The sequence below is a fragment of the Bos taurus genome, chromosome 15, assembly GCF_002263795.3.
Source record: "Bos taurus isolate L1 Dominette 01449 registration number 42190680 breed Hereford chromosome 15, ARS-UCD2.0, whole genome shotgun sequence".
Taxonomy (NCBI): Eukaryota; Metazoa; Chordata; class Mammalia; order Artiodactyla; family Bovidae; genus Bos; species Bos taurus.
In genome coordinates this window covers 41,972,367-41,989,841 of record NC_037342.1, presented here as the reverse complement: position 1 = coordinate 41,989,841, position 17,475 = coordinate 41,972,367, and the positions used below count along the sequence as shown (strand labels likewise).

Sequence of the window (17,475 nt, the reverse complement as noted above, 5' to 3'; positions counted from 1 at the left end):
CCTTTCCTGGATCTTCTGGGACCTGCTGAAATCCTGGGTTAATACTCCCTTTTGATGTTGAGCTGAAGCTAAATGTGAGTGTGTCCCTTAGCTCAATCTGACATTTCCTCCCCATTCTTTTATCCAACTCAAGTTCAACCCAAGAGCATCCTCTTCCCCTTCTCAGGAGGAAACTGTCTTGGACTGAGGAGTCCCTTGATCTCTTTGGAGCAGAGAAGAGGCACAGCTATGCTTGGAAGCCTCCAACCCTAGAATCCTATTTCCACGCGGAACCACATGGAAGACTGTAAAGCAAAATAGATGACGGACGACGATGACAACACTCACATTCATCAGAGCCTACTGTGCCCCTGATGCTGGTCTGTTGGCTCACACTGTCCCCCAGCTGCACTAGAAGGCAGATGTCATTCAGCAGATGAGGAAACTAAGACTCAGCGCCCTGTGGTGATTTCTCCAGAGCAGCAGAGCTGAGGGTGGCCAGGCAGGACTGGACACCAGCAGAGCCCATGCTGTCCCACATCCTGGTCGCCATCTGCCTCCCAGGGAGAAGCTTTGGGAGTGGGACAGGCCCTGCCCTGGCAGTCCTGAGAGTGGCCATGGGATCTGCCTCACCACAACTCAAGTACATGTGTCCCGAGCCAGCCTTGCCCAAGTTATGTCCTCTGGAACCCTGGTGTTCTGGGTGATAATAGGAGCTCTGAAAATAAAGGTTCCACATTTTGATACACTTGAGGATATCACTAATGAGGCAGATTTCTGTCCTGTAGCCTTCTCAGCCCTTAAAAGCCAAAATAGCCCCGGGACTTCCCTGGCAGTCCAGTGGTTAAGACTTTGCACTGCCAATGCAGAGGATGTGGGTTCGATCCCTGTTCCTGGAACGAAGATCCCACATAACTTGCAGTGTGGTCCAAAGCTTTAGATAAATAGACAAATAAATAGACCCAGATATAGAGAAGAGACTTGTGGACACAGTGGGGGTAGGAGAGAGTGGGGCGAGTTGAGAGAGTAGCGCTGGAACATAAATATTACCATATATAAAATAGATGGGAATAGCTGGTGGGAATTTGCTGTATGATGCCAGGAGCTCAACCAGGTGTTCTGTGACTACCTAGAGGGGTGGCAGGAGTGGGAAAGGGTGGTGGGTGGGAGGGAGGTTCAAGAAGGAGGAGACCAGTATACCTATGACTGATTTATGTTGACCTATGGCAGAAACAAGCACAACATTGTAAAGCAATTATCCTCCAATTAAAAATGTTTAAAAATAAAATAATAAGTAAAATACAGGGAGGAAAACTTGAAAAAAAACTATTAAGAAAGGTTATGTAGGTAGCCTTAAATTTATTTGATTATGGGATGTCAAACAGAATATCTCCTTTTTCAAGAAGTGGCTCAATGTGTCTACCTCAAAGCCCTGATCAGAGATGCCCCTGAGCCCTCTAATTAGTCGGTATGCAGAACTGAGGGGGCATGATGGCTGTGCCCGTGGGCTCTGGACCCAGGCTGTCTGGGATCACATCCCAGCCCTGCTGTGTAGTAGCTGCATGAACCTCAAGCAAGTTACTTCATCTATCTGTACTTCTATTTCTGCATTTGTAAAACATGGATGATGATAACAATGTAAATTATATTCTACATGTAAGCTTCTTAGAACGATGTTCAGCACATAGTCAGCACTCACTAGATGCCAGCTGGCATTTTCAATCCTTCTTGAGCCCTGCAAGTCAGAGTCTACACCTGGCCTCCCTGCCCCCAGGCCAACAGTACCCTTTTTTGTGTTTTATAAAGCCTCTCAGTGAAGATGATGCAAAGCCAATTAAAAGATAGCTCCCTAGGAATAACCCTTCCTATCCTTGAAGGCTGTAAAAGCTCCTTTTATTTCTACTTGATATTTTTCTTCCTCACAGACAGGCACATAAGAGTCAGAAGACCAAGATTCTACATGCTACTTATTTATTTTTCTAGTGGGATCTTGAGTTTCCTTCCCAACAACATGGTACTTAACAAGCCTCTAAACCAAGGGCAAGGCACAGAGTGGGTGGGGCTACAGTAGACAGAGGCTGGATGGCCAAGCCACAGAGGACAGCACCGGTGACAGGTGGTGTGTGTCTTCCCCTTTGGGGGAAGCAGGAGACAGGGAATATGACAAGTGGACTTGGATACTAAAATAGGAGAATTCACAGTAACTGCTGCAACAGACCTAAAATCTTAGTGGTGTTGCATGTACACCTTGGGGACTAAGTGTAACACCAGTTTCGATGCCCACCTCCACTAGCAAGAAGTGCTAGAAGAGACCAGTCTATATGGAATATATGGCCAGCATTAAGTGGGTATGTGAATACCAAGAATTCCTGGATGACTTTGGCTGCCAAAACCTTTTTCTGTTGCCCAGCTGATGCTCCCCTCCCTCTTACTGGAGAAGCAAGACCTTGAGGGAGAGCATGTGTTAATTTCTCTCAGCTTTTAAAAGTCTTCTCTGCAAGTCTGAGTCTCTAGCGGTCTACATCCCAGTTTATTATATTCTTGCCTCTGGGAAGCCTCAGGCTCTGCAGCAGCTGTTGCTTGTCTCACTGATTTTTCACCTGAAGTGGAGATGGTCCATACTCTGTATATGTCCATAAAGTGAAAGTGAAAGTGAAGTCGTGTCCTACTCTTTGCGACCCCGTGGACTGTAGCCCACCAGGTTCCTCCGTCCATGGGATTCTCCAGGCAAGAATACTGGAGTGGATTGCCATTTCTTTCTCCAGGGGAATCTTCCCGACCCAGGGATCGAACCCAGGTCTCCCTCATTGCAGGCAGATGCTTTAACCTCTGAGCCACCATGCCCCCCTGCATTTCCCAGCTTCCCTTGCAGTTTACTGGGGCCATATAACTATCTCTGCCCAAGAGACCAGGTGTCACCTCTGAGTGGAGGCACCGAGGACAGGGCCTCCTACCTCTGCCCCTGTTGAGATGGCTCTGGAGGCCTGGAGCTTCATAGAAGAGCTGGAAGAACCAACTCAGAAGCAGATGCACCCCCTCCTCCTGGGTCTGCCTTCTCCACTGAGAGTGTGTGAGGGGGAAGGGGAAAAGAGGGGCCCTCACCTACTCAATGGACATGAGTTTGAGCAAGCTCTGGGAGATGGTGAAGGACAGAGAAGCCTGGAATGCTTCAGTCCATGGGATCGAAAAGTGTTGGACACGACTGAGTGACTGAACAACAACAGCTGGATAAGAGAGAACAGTGTTTGCACACAGGGCCGTCCAGGAATTCTTGGCATTTACACAGCCATTTAGCGGTAGATGTACCTTCCATATGGGCCTTTCTGTGACTAAACTTCTCGCTGTAATTTGGGGGAACAGTGTGACCTGTGATTCCGATATACCAGTGGTACCATGGGACAGTGTGGCAGACAGCATGCCTCAGACTACAATATACACACAAATGACCCAGGGGTCTCGTTAAGTTGCAGATTCTGATTCAGTAATTCTGCGGCAGCACTCAAGAGCCTGCATTTCTAACAAGCTCCCAGATAATGCTGACGCTGCTGGTCGCTAAACTATGTTCTGAATAGGAAGGTGAGGGGGCAGGGCTGACTCATCCATTACATATGGTAGGAACAGAGCCTGCTGCTGCTGCTGCTAAGTCGCTTCAGTCGTGTCCGACTCTGTGCGACCCCATAGATGGCAGCCCACCAGGCTCCCCCGTTCCTGGGATTCTCAAGGCAAGAACACTGGAGTGGGTTGCCATTTCCTTCAGGCAAGAGTACTGGAGTGGGGTGCCATCGCCGTCTCCGGGAACAGAGCCTAGTGCCCTTGAAAACGTTTTAATCACTTTTAAAAATCAGAAGAAAAAAAAGCTTTTAGGCCAAAGAAAATGTTTTAATATGTAACATTTAACATATTTATCTTTACACCAACAGAGATATAGACTTTGTAAGCAAGAAGGGGCCCACAGGGACTTCCTTAAGCCATCCAGTGGTTAAGGCTCCATGCTTCCACTGCAGTACGGCATGGATTTGATTCCTGGTCATGGAAATATGATCCCTTAAGGTACAGCAAAAAAGTAAAAGTAAATAAGTAGTTGTTTTTTTTAAAAAAAGAAGGGCCTCATTAAGGCAAAACTGCCTAGACCCCACCAAAATCCTACACAGGGCAGGGGGGCAGTGGGAAGGGCTATGCCATCTATAGTGTATATAAGTGTGCATATTCGACTCTTAGCAACCCCATGGACTGTAGCCTGCCAGGCTCCTCTGTCCATGGGATTTCCCATGCAGCACTATTGGAGTGGGTTGCCATTTCCTCCTCCAGGGAATCTTCCTGACCGAGGGATTAACCTGCATCTCCTGTGTCTCCTGCATTGCAGGTGGATTCTTTACTTGATGAGCCATCATTGAAACCCCTCTGCTGCTGCTGCTGCTGCTAAGTCACTTCAGTCATGTCCGACTCTGTGTGACCCCAGAGACGGCAGCCCACCAGGCTCCACCGTCCCTGGGATTCTCCAGGCAAGAACACTGGAGTGGGGTGCCATTTCCTTCTCCAATGCATGAAAGTGAAAAGTGAAAGTGAAGTTGCTCAGTCGTGTCCGACTCTCAGAGACCCCATGGACTGCAGCCCAGCAGGCTCCTCTGTCCATGGGATTTCCCAGGCAAGAGTACTGGAGTGGGGTGCCATTGCCTTCTCTGGAAACCCCTCTACAGTACATAAAACTGTGAAATCTTGAGCAGTCATGAAAGGTGACACAGATAAAATGGCTCTGTGGTCCTCTCAGCGGGGAGGATCACATGAGATAGAGTATAAGAACATGTTACTGGGCAACAGAAAATGGCTTTGGCAGCCAGGCTCATCCAGAAATTCTTAGCATCCATACTCACTTAATGCTGATTCCTTTTAGCATGGTCTTTTCTAGAGCTTCTTGCCACAAGATGGAGGTGGGCATCCCGATTTGCATTAGACTTTGTCACCAAGATGCAGTTAGTCGTTTGAACCATTTTTCTGAGTGTCCTCAGGTTCTCAAGATCTCCACTTAGGGAGCTCTGAGGGGTACCCAATGCCTTCTAGAGGCCCTCGAATTCTAGTGTCCCAAAGTCTTCCAAGAGACTTCCAGTCTTTTTGTCCCTGCTCCCCACAGCATAGGACACACCCATGTGCTCCCAGAGCTGGAGGGCTTGGAGCAGCTGGCCCTGTAGTGAAAGGGAAGAAGGACCAGGCTCCAGAGGCATTTTTTGTTAGTGACGAACACAAGACCATCATCTCTAATCTAAGTAGCAAACGTTCAAAGTGTGAGTCAAATGCCTTGTAACAAGAAAGAGAATGAATAAGCATTCCCTTCAACAGTAAATGTTTCCTTAAAAACACAGCCATCCATTTGGACCTGATGCCAGTTCTGACTGTCCCCAAAAGCACTGCATTTGCTTTGAGAGAATGGACAGTGATAGCTGACTCTAACACACCTGTAATCCTCCTTTGTCACAGATGCATCTGACACAATTATTGCTCTTGCTTGGCCTCAGTCATGCACCTACTGGGGTGAACCACTGGGCCTTGGTCGGTGTACTGTTCATGGATGAGGAAACTAAGGTCTCAAAAGGGACATGTCATCTGCTCAAGGGCACAAAATGAGTTAGAAGCAGAGCCATGCCTAGCAGCTGGGACCACTGCTTATATATGCAGTCTTCATTTCAGCACCAGGGATGGATACTGGAATACTGCCTTCAAACTTTTACTGTTTTCAAACCTGGGAAGATTCATTCTTTCATTCACTCACTGTCTACCGAAAACCACCTTAAACTTGACATGGTTCTCGCTTCCATTAATACATCTCAATAAAATCATAATGATCTAACCTTTTGAAGAGTCTTACTGGCCCAGCCTCTATGTCCTCCAGCCTGATAGTTCCAAGTGTGGGATTCTATCTGTTGATGGGCTGTATGTGTTTTGCAGCAAGGGCAATCTAACCTTGACCTTGCCACTTTCCACTGTGTAAACCCAAATGAACTAGCAAAACTCAAAGCCTCCATTTCTCATCAGTGAAATAGAGATATTATTATTACCTATCTTACAAGGTGCAAAAATGTTATAATATGTGTAAAGCATTTAACACACTATGTAGCTGGTGCTCAATCAATGACAGTTGTGATAGTAATGATCATAAGTACATTATTATTCTCTTGTTCTTTTCAAGTGAAACAAGCTCCTGGGGATTTCAGCAAGTAGAACCTCCCCACCCAGAAGGCTGAAAAGTCAGGCTTTCTTTGTTCACGTGCGTGCACAACTTCCGTGGTTTACAAACTATAGGACTCATGACAGAGGGACAACTTGCAAGTGTTTCTGGGTCTAATGTACCAGATCCTTGGAGTCATCACCACGTCCATCTTTGTCTGCTGAACCCAGCTGACCAGAGAAACAGTCTGCCCCAACCAGTGTAAGGCCCTGTGAACCCCAGCATTGTTGGGAATGTTGGCTGTACGTGGGGACAACTGCAAAGGAAACAAGGCTGCCCTCTGATGTACAACCATGTGAAAAGCCACATGCAATGGACATGATTAGTCATCTGTGGGAGTAACCCAAGAGATTGCCTGTAAACGTGGCTGAAGAGATGGCAGGCTTGACCAGGATCTCCAGAGGGCAGGACAGAAAGACAATTATAAGCGTGTGATAACACCTTTTGGAGAGAACTTTGCTCTCAGCAATTTCCCCTTCTCTAAGAGGAATCCTTGGAGAAGTCAGTGGCAACCCACTCCAGTACTCTTGCCTGGGAAAATCCCAGGACGGAGGAGCCTGGTGGGCTGCAGTCTATGGGGTCGCGAAGAGTCGGACAAGACCGAGAGACTTCATTTTCACTTTTCATTTTCATGCATTGGAGAAGGAAATGGCAACCCACTCCAGCGTTCTTGCCTGGAGAATCCCAGGGACGGCGCAGCCTGGTGGGCTGCTGTCTGAGTCGCACAGAGTCAGACACGACTGAAGCGACTTAGCAGCAGCAGCAGCAAGAGGAATCCTTACATACTGAGGAATGGCTCCTTATGGCCGCATCTCTACCCCACGATCTTGTCACCTGACTGTGGCTGATTAATACTGACTCAACCAAGCTGGGCCTATCAGGGTCTCTCCCCTGAGACCTCGGACAACGATGAGGAGCCATGGAACCTGGTTAAGATAGGAGTTGAGCCCTAGTGCAGTGGTCTTCTGGGTGGGAGGTGCATACCCAGGGAATATCCGAGATGATCCATGGAATACGGGAAGACAATCGGGAACAATTACTTATTTCGTTCCTTTAGTACTAAATAAGCAGACTGGCAATGATGCCTTCATTCAGTCACATGTTGAAAGGTCACTGTCTCATCCAGTTTGTGAGATGTCCTGAGGGAATACGGGAAATTCTACAATGCTAAGGGACTGATGTCACTCCCTCATGTATTACTTTGCTTTCAGTGACATATGACCCAGTTTATATGTGATCAAGTGGATTCGTGAAACATATCTAGTTTTAAGCAAACCAATCATCATAAAATGGACAAGTGGCTTAAATGTCTCCTGCAAATATGTGGAGTAAGTATACTATAACCACTAAGAATACCACAAGCAACTCTCAAAAGTTTCTACAAACTGGTGGATCAAACTAAAAAAGTTCACTTACAATTCTGCAAGTAAGGACAATTTTATTCCACATCAGCTGTCTGAGCTGGCTATCCTTCACTTGCTCTCTCTCTCCTTGCCCTGCCCCAGGATCCATCCTCTCTGCTCTGGGCTTCTGGATGACACCTTTAAGACTGGATGCATCACGCGGGCTTCCATGCTTGCTGAGTTTGGCCAACGGACCAGTAGGAGGTGGGGGGTAGGGGGAGAGGTTGGCCATTTCCTTCCCTGCACCCTTCTTGCTTCAGTGTTACATCTCTGGCAGTGGCTGTGACCCTCCTTAATAACAGCTCAACCTGGATGGTCCCACCTCCGTGGCTCCAGGTGTCACTGGCTTCCAATCACACTATTTTCTCCTCTTGCCCCTCCTGGCTAGAACTGGTAATGGCTCCCTGCTGTTGCTAGTTTGGGGGAGTACCTGGGCACCATCCCTCGTGATTTCTAAACCTCTATAAATGGTTCTTTCTTTTGTTAAATCTCTTGAGCCAACTCAGTTAAACTTGGTTCCTCACCGGGAGACTGGTACGTGTCTCATGTAACCATGACAGTTATTAAAGCCAGGGGTTATCCAAAGTGCTGAGATCTTAAAACATAATGAGGCATAAGTAATCACATTTCTCTTACTAAAGAATACTCTTTTAAGGAAAGCAAAAAAAAAAAAGTTGCTGGCACTGGTAAAAACACAAAGCAAGATTTTTAAATAGTGTTTTCTCTTTCTTATCTTTTTAAAATTTCTATTTATACTAGTTTTATAAAATAACTTGCATATCGCCAGTGGTAAAGAATCCAACTGCCAGTGGAGACACAGTGCAGGAGACACAAGAGACACAGGTTTGATCCCTGGGTTGGAAAGATCCCCTGGAGTAGGAAATGGCAGCCCACTCCAGTATTCTTGCCTAGAAAATTACACGAACAGAAGAGTCTGGAGGGCTACAGTCTATGGGGTCGCAAAAGACTTGGACACGACTGAGCACAAGCACAACATGAATGCAGTAGCTCATGAACATAACTGAAAACAGAGATATACACATAAACTAGAGCTCCATTCTAAAAACATTTTAATTGGCGAGATGAACCATCAAAACCCTCTGCTGTAGAGAAGACCTCTGCTCTAAAGAAAACACTGGCAAGTTCCTGCTGCCCCATCCCTACCACTGCCTGGGGGCTGCGTTCCTGGGGCAGGTCTCCTCCTTCCTTTGATTCTCTGAACTATGTTCCAACAAATCCCATCTTTCTACAGAAGACAAAGGGAATTCCAAAGAGAAACGCTTATCTAAAGTCCCCAGGGGACAGACCCATCCAGTGCTCTGGGGGAATCTCTTTGTTATAAGCAGAGATGGCTATCAGGCCATTTTATGGCTCACATGAAATACCCCTTACAACTTTCCACCTTCTGAGCTAAATCTCCGTCTCCCACACATTTTGGTCACTGGAAGGGTAATCTTTTCCCATACATTAGCACACAGACATTCAGAATTACATACTTCTGTCTCTTGTGAGTTTGATTATCATGAGTCAGTCTCATATACATAATTAACTCCAGGCCACAGACCAGGCTTAGGGATAGGTCCAGGACCCTGGAATATCCCCAAGATCATGTTCCTCAGGGAGTCCTCTTGGCATCCAGTCTAGATTCCCCCTGACAATATTCAGCTTTATCGTCATCACCTTCCATCAGGGACAAGTTGGACCTCAACTGGGAAATAGGAAAGATGTCTTAGGTAGGAAGTCCAGAAGGGCATCACAGTCTTTCTACCAGGGATCCAAACCCCAAACAAGTTGAAAATATCATGACAAGACAGCCCTTAGTGAAACCTGACCACCTAGAGCCACAAAACTCTAGGTGTTCCATGTGCTTGATGTTAATCTAAGCTTAAATAACTGTTATTATTTATTGAGTACTTACACACATGTAAGTACTATGGATACAGCAGTCCATTTCATCTTCATAAAAACTCTTTGAGCAAGTTAAATTATTAGCATCTTCAGCCTCATCTAACAGGTAAGAAAAGTAGTTAGATTCTTCCCCCAAAGTCACATGATAAGTTACGGAGTAGGGATTTGAATTCAGGTCATTTGATTTGAGCACCTGAGGTCCCAACCGTACTCCATGCTGCCTCTATAGCAGATTGAGTGGCTTTGGCCATGTCTAGGAACTTTTGGGGCATAAACCTTGGTGGGTCAGAGAGAATGACTCAGGACTCATGACATAGGACATGGCATTTCCTGCTAATAGAAAGCTCATGGTTCCAGACTTGTATTTTCCTACTAAACAGAACATAGGGCCTTGCTCATGGACAAGGTTATGAGACCTGAAACAGACTGCCACATACTGGGAGTTCCCTGGCAGTCCAGTGGTTAAGAATTCACCTTCCAGTGCAAAGGGTGAGAGTTCAGTCCCTGGTAGGGAAACTAAGATCTGGGAACTAACTACTGAGCCTGAATGCCACAACGAAAAATCCCACATGCCACAGCTAAGACCTGACCCAGAAGGGTGGGATGGGAGGGGGTCGCGGAGAGCAGACACCAAGCTGAGGGATTTAACCCCATCAAGTGGACACCATCATTATCCCTGTTTTACAGGAGAGGGAACTGAGACTCGGAGAGGTTAACTGTGGCTCAAGGGGTACAGCTGGTCAGTGGTGGAGTCACGTGGTCACTCCAGGGCCTGTGCTCTCCACCAGACAAGATGCTACTTCCAGCTCCAGCCATCAGCTTCCACTGTGATTGTGAAAGAAAGTGAAAGTGAAATTGAAGTCGCTCAGTTGTGTCGGACTCTTTGCGACCCCATGGACTGTAGCCTATCAAGCTCCTCTATCCATGGGATTTTCCAGGCAATAGTACTGGAGTGGATTGCCATTTTCTTCTCCAGGGAATCTTCCCGACCCAGGGATCGAACCCAGGTCTCCCGCATTGTAGACAGACGCTTTACCGTTTGAGTCAGAGAGAAGAGCCAGTCAAAGCTGAGCCCTCCTCCTGACTCAGAGCTGGCGCTCTTTTAACCACATCTGTATGAGCAAAGTCAAGGGTGTCTTCGGGCTTGCTTTCTCTTCTGTTGAACCAGGAACCTTGGGCTCTCTGGAAACATGCTCTGGTTAGCTTGTGGGTAGCCTCCGGTAGCCTCTGTGTGTCTCTTCCCGGAGTGACCACCATGCCTTCGGCACCGTGTCCCAGCCCTGCACCCCTGCTGCAATCACTGGATGGCCCCGTCCCTTCCCACCTCTTCTGGGCCCGTTGGCTCCTAATTTTCACTTAGTTTTGCTGGGGTGGCTCAGTTTCCCTCTGCCCCATCTTATACTAACTGATATGCCTGCTCACAAAACCTGTGTTTCCTAAAATTGAGTCATCTACACCCCACCCTCACATGTTCTCACCTATATATTTAGTGATTTAATTTTTTTCATTTGATTAGCAAAGCGCCAGGATTGCTATCTTGGCTGGGCCATTTACCACCTCTGGGTTGTTGGCCAAGTTCTTTACCCTCTCTGGCCCTCAGTTTCCTCATCTGTACAATAGAGCGAACAGTTGTAACTACGTCAGAGGGCTGCTGTGAGGATGAAATGAGGTCCTGCAGGGAAAACAATAGGATGTTGCTAAGCACACGAGAAGTGCCCAGTGTGTTAGCCTCCCCTGTCGTCACACTTATTTTAAAAGGGAACTTTATATCCCTACCATCCATGGAAAAGTCAGTACCATTTGTAACACAAATAGAGAGGAGTTAGTTGTAAAAATAAACTTAATGAAAACAGATATTAAATTCTAACTATTCCTGACGAAGTCTCCAAGCCCAAGACTTGCTCTCATTTTTGTCAAGAAGAGAGACAGGAAAGCATTGGAAAGACGTTGAAGGCACACTAGGTCCAAACCCAGGGGAACAACTTGCCCGGATTTGCCTGGGACGTCTGGTTTTAGTACTGCAAGTCCTGCACGCCCGCACTCCTGGGCTGCTGCAGATAGATGGGAAGGAACATAAAAGGCAATTCTGACGTGAATCCGTGTATTTAGAGCTGAGTCAGTATCTCACTCACTAGCATCTTGCAGAAAAAACCCACACCCTAGAGCCGTACCGCACAAGCCCACCCGGGAGCTCGGAGTTCCCAAACACCACACGTGGATGGAAAAGCTGTCGTGTGTGTGCCACTGAGACGGGCCCCAAAGGAAAACCACACTTGTAAATGCCCAGTGGGAGGAACGATGATTTAACTGTTGCACAGCAGAATTACTTGGTCGTACACAACACCCGAAACATCATGTTTTGAAGTATCTTTGATGACATGAGAAAATGATCATGATAGAACATTTGGTTAAAAAAAGACTACTATTCAGACATTAAAAAAAAGAATGAAACCTTGCCATTTGCAATAACGTGGACGGACTTGGAGGGTATTATGCTTAGTGAAATGTCAGACAAAGAAAGACAAATACCTTATGGTATCACTTATGTGGAATCTAAAAAACAAACTAGTGAATATAACAAAAAAAGAAAGAGATTCACAAATAACTCCAGTGGTTACCAGTGGAGAAAGGGAAGCAGGAGGGGTAGGATAAGAATAAGGGATTAAAACTGCAAACTGTTATGTATAAAATAAATGATCTATGAGGATATAATGTACAACATAGGGAATACAGCCAGCATTCTGAAACTATATAAGGAGTATAACCTTTAAAAATTGTGAATCAGGAAGAACTGAAGCTGGAGCTGAAGCTCCAATACTGTGGCCACCTGATGCTGAGAACGGACTCATTTGAAAAGACCCTGATGCTGGGAAAGATTGAAGGTGGGAGGAGAAGGGGACGACAGAGAATGAGATGGTTGGATGGCATCACTGACTCAATGGACGTGAGTTTGAGTACGCTCCGGGAGTTGGTGATGGACAGGGAGGCCTGGCGTGCTGCAATCCATGGGGTCGCAAAGAGTCAGACATGACTGAGTGACTGAACTGGACTGAATGTTGTAAGCTGTAACATATAATATTGCACATCATTGATACTTCAGTTTTTTAAAAATTAGGGGGAAAAAAAGCCGACTAAGATGTCCTTCAGTAGGAGAATGGATAAACTGTAGTGCATCTAGGTAATGGAATGTTATTCAGTGCTAAAAAGAAATGAGCTATCAAGCCATGAAAAGACATAGAGGAATCTTAAATGCTTATTACTATGTGAAAGAAGCCAGTCTGGAAAGGCTACATAGTGTGTGATTGCAACTGTATGGCATTCTGGAAAAGGTGAAACTACGGAGACAGTAATAAAAATCTGTGATTGCTAGAGATCTGTGATCTCTGATTGGGGTTATCAGAGAAGGATGACTAGATGGAGCACAGAGGATTTTGAGGCAAGCGAAAATACTCTGTGTAATACTATAATGGTGCATACATGTCATCATACAATTTTTCCAAACCCACAGAATGTACCACACCAAGAGTGAACCCTAAGGTAAACCATGGACTTTGGGTGACTATGATTGTCAATGCAGGTTCATCGGTTGTAACAAATGTTTTACCCTGGTGGAGCTGTTACCTGACAGAGGCTATGCATGTGTGGGGTGGAGAGGAACTGGGAAATTTCTGTGCAGACCTTCCTCTCAACTTTGCTGTGACCCTAAAACTGCTCTTAAAAAATAGTCTTTAAAAAAAATTTTTTTTTTGGCTGTGCTGTGTGGTTTGCAGGCTCTTAGTTCCCCAAAAAGAAACTGAACCTGGGCCACCGCAGAGAAAGCGCTGAGTCCTAAACACTGGACCACCAGGGAATTCCTTTAAAACAGTTTTGTTTTTAAGCAGACTATAAAACCCATGGTAAGACCCTAGTTTTATAAAATATACAGAAATGTAAAGGAAGAGACACACCATATTAACAATACTTATGGGGACTTCCCTGACGGTCTAGTGCTTAAAACTCCACTCTTCCAATGCAGGGGCACAAATTCGATCCCTGGTCAGAGAACTAAGATCCCCCATGCCGTGCAGCCCAGGCAAAAACAAAAACCCAGTATTTATCTCTGAATGATACGATTCCACAGGGATCTTTCATTTATTTATATTTGTTTCTGAATTTCTTACTTATACTTTCCATGAAAGTTTAGCAAAGAATACACATTATTTTTATTACTAGGAAAAAAATCTGAATAAGAATTATAAATTTAAAAAGTACTGGGATGGGAAGAAAGTAACCAGAGCAGATTAAGCCCCAGCCTTCGCTAACCCTTTTTTCACATCTGTGGCTTATTAGCTGAGAGGCAGAAGAGGTTTTCTGTCCGGCTGGCTGACTGTCACCTGTTTGCCTTCTTCCGTGGGGAAGGCCCTCACAGAGAAGTCAGGGCATGCCCAAGGTCACGGACTCATGTTGCCTCTGCTCCTCATCCAGTGAGGCTGCCCTGGGCTGTCACCTGGACTCAGGGTCTGGCCTCCAAGGTCCACGGGGCAGAAGGAATCCCCTTGACCTTCCCATCACCTGGACTGTGATGCTCTAACTGCTCGAGATCCTGGTTACTAACTAGAGGCAGGACGGCATCCAAGTGCCCACTTTGGACCAAACAGCCTGAGCTGGAGTCCTCGCTCACCACCCACCGTGTTCCCTTGGGCATGTTGCTTCACCTCTGTCAACCACAACATTCTCATCTCTACCACAGGATTAAATGAAATAACAGCTCTAGCACAGAGCCTGGCGCAAAGTCAATTCATATCCATTTTCTCTCCTCCTTCCTTTTACATTTGCTACAAGAGAACTCAGTTCTCTATCTCTGTCCCCCTGCCTCCAAGAGCTCAAAGAGCAGAATCTGGAGGCTCCTAGATCTCTCCTCCCCACCCATCTGGGCCTCTGCTCCTCTTCAGTCGTCAAACAGTCCCTCTGCTGACCACCAAGCCATAGAGAGGGCAGCTGAGAGGCACTCTAGAAGTTACATGTGGCTACCCAGGAGAGGTGGCAGGGTAAGGAGAGGGTGGATGACTTGAGACAACCCCCCCACCCCCGCCACTACCTTGCATTCTCTCAAGATACACCAAAAGAATCTGATCATCAGGTACACACACATAATAAACCCAGGGCCCTGTTTAACCAGAAACCACATTATAAACATTATGTCCATTTCTTCATAAGTAATAAAATCGCTCCTGAGAACTTTGTATTGATATACTCTGGGCATTATTCTGAATGTTGGACACACTCTACAGAATGAGATGGGGTCTGTGCCCTAAGAGAGCTCAGTATCCACTCCTGCTGAACGTGTGGGCACACCCATCCACCTTTGTTACTAATAGGACAGAGGCAAGGATTGTTTGGGAAGCTGAGAATCCATTTGTGAGGTTCAGTCCACCAGGCAAGAAATCTGGCTTCCTCACACAGAGATTCACAGAACCAACCCCTCGTCCTGAGATTATGAGCCCACTGGTCCACCTGAGAGTTAGTTTCCAGTAGAAGACATCCCGTGGCCTTCACTATCTTCATCCAGGATACGAAGTCTCCTGCTTGTCACTTGGTGGCTGGATGGCCTTGGACAAGTCATGTAACATCCCCCAGTTCTAGTGTCCTCCTATGAAACTGAGGTGCAGACACATCTCCTTTAGCGTTGCTGGCGAGAGCACACGAAATCACGTATGGAAAGTCTGCCACTCAGTGTTGGAAGAGAGTCGGTGCTTCCCCACGACCCGCTCCGAAGCGGCACCGGCCAGAGATGAACAGGGCACAGTGGTTAGAGCAGAGCCTATGGAGATGGGCTGCCTGGGGTCGTAGGCCAGCACCACCTGTCACCAGCTGTGTTTCCTCTCTGGGCTAAAATGTCCCATCTCCATGATGAGGATAATAATAACCTGTGCTTTATAGGGTTGTGGAGGTCTGAATTGCTACATGGCAAGTGCTTAGAGCAGTGTTCCATGCATAGTAAGAATGGCATGTTTGCTTTTTCTTCTTCTAGAAAACATGTTTATGGGGATCACTGATCATGGTGTAGCAATTTGTACAGGATTGTACCTCCCAATCTTACATGGTATGCAAGAACATCCTGCTTACTACCAAGCACAGAGGAAAGTACATCAGCTGTGAATACAAGCAGCCACTTTCAACACACACCTATAGACTTACGCACCCACACACAAACACCACTGAATCATGGACAAAACAGACATGACAATGACAATTGTAATTTCCATTAAGGACAAAAAGCCCAAGACACTCCCCAAGGCAGAAGTGTACCCTCATATTCCCAGTTGTGTTGAGGGGCAGGCGTTGCAGCTGGACTCGTACGGACTTGGCTCTGACTCCCAGCTCTCCTAGCTCTGCTCCTCCTCAGTGGTCTGACCCTAGACAAGTCACTTAGTTTGAGTTTCCTCCCCATAAAAGCCTTGGGGTGAAGCTGAGGGGAGTTCATGCCACCTGTCACCCACACGTCACTGCCACCTGGTGGGGACAACAGAACCCCCGGCGGGCTCCGACTCCCTAGTACTCCCAGCCTAACAGCCTGGGAAGCAACTTCCTTTTTCCTGCAGAAGATCCATGGGCTGCTTGACTCCCCCCACACCTAGACCCTCAAAGAGCAGCCTGAAAAGTGGGTGTTAAGAGGGCAGCTGCTGCTGAACTCTGGGGGATGGGAGCACCAGCCAGGGGTCCCTGACAATCTCACACTGTTTACTCAATCTGCAGAGCATCTCCAGGCTTTTATAGCCGTTTACTGGACAAGAGGGAACAGACAGCTGGGCCCCTCTCTGGCCTCCGGCTTCCACCGGCCTTTCCTTTGGAAAAAGGCAGCCTGAGTGCCTTCCACTCTAGGAATAGCTCTGACTCCGAGCTTCTAGAGGTGTGCAGGCTCAGTGCACAGGCCAGGCACACACAACCCCTCGAGGGTGCAGGGAAAGGTCACAGAGGGGCAAAGCTGGAAGCAGGAGAGATGGGGACGGGGTAAAAACCGGGGCTGCCACCAGAACACAGGATAGAAAGTGCAGGGACAGATACAGGGGCAGGTCAAGGAGGGAGACAGACAGGGCTGGGCCAGCACAAGGGCCAAAGTGGACAGGAGGCGAGTGTTGAGGGGGGGTTGGTGACGGTGGCAGAGAGAGACACAAGTACTCACAGAGCAGGGCTGGGGCAGCAGGCAGTGCGTGAAGAGCCCTGCCCAGTGGGCTTACGTAATCTGGGGACCCTCTATTACTCCAAAGTGGTCCACAGGAAATCTGGGGATAGGGATCCCCAGTCAGAACCCACATTTTCGCCCTAACTTGTGCATGCTTTCCAACAGCAAGCAAAAGAAGCACAATTTAGTTAAGTTAGGACGGGCTACGATTCACTTCTTATTTTAAAATGATGACAGCAACAATAAAAATACTCGGCTGAAATGCCATTCGACCAAGCCAGCTCCCCTAGAAAGTTAAAGTCAGGCGCCCCCATCCCAGCACACCCTGTACCTTTAAGGAGGAGAAGAGTTCCCTTGCTCCCAGCTGAAGAGGCAGGTTATTCTTGGAGATAGCGACGACTTACCTAAAACTGAGTTATTCCCCTTTCCTCCTCCGGCCAGCCTCTCTTCACTCTGGGGAGCTTTTACCATTTAAGGTCAATGTTACATCTGGCTCCGGAGCTTGGAGCTGAGAAGCCTCTGGCTGCCGAGCTCCGCTGCCCGCCTCCTCGGAGAGGGGCTGGGACTTAGAGCCCAGAGCTCCTCGGGGACCCCTCTGGCCCAACTCAGGGGGCAAACGGCAGGGAAGCTGGCCAGGCCATCCGAGGCTCAGCGCAGGCTGGGCCTGAGAGGCAGTGGCTGCCCCTGGGCCCCTCCCACAGGCCCCCACACAGTGGAGGGCAGTGCCCACAGGCAGCTCATGCTGCTGGGCATGTCCTGGGCAGGCAGGGACCAAGAGAACTTGCCGATCTGCCTCCCAGCCT

The 17,475-nt window shown here is 47.4% G+C and overlaps 1 protein-coding gene across 7 annotated transcripts in view; it reads right to left on the bottom strand.

Annotated features, from left to right (window-relative positions):
• IRAG1 (inositol 1,4,5-triphosphate receptor associated 1) overlaps positions 1-17,475 on the bottom strand; it is a 126,261-nt gene extending 108,786 nt beyond the window's left edge. For 2 of the 7 annotated variants that reach the window (XM_005215900.5, XM_024974996.2), the window contains exon 1: positions 17,004-17,127. Coding sequence is in view for 2 of the 7 variants with exons in the window: in XM_005215898.5 (XP_005215955.1) it covers positions 17,077-17,143 (67 nt within the window). In the remaining 5 variants the exon portion in view is untranslated. The other 5 variants (XM_005215898.5, NM_174392.4, XM_024974998.2 and 2 more) reach the window with 5 other exon arrangements.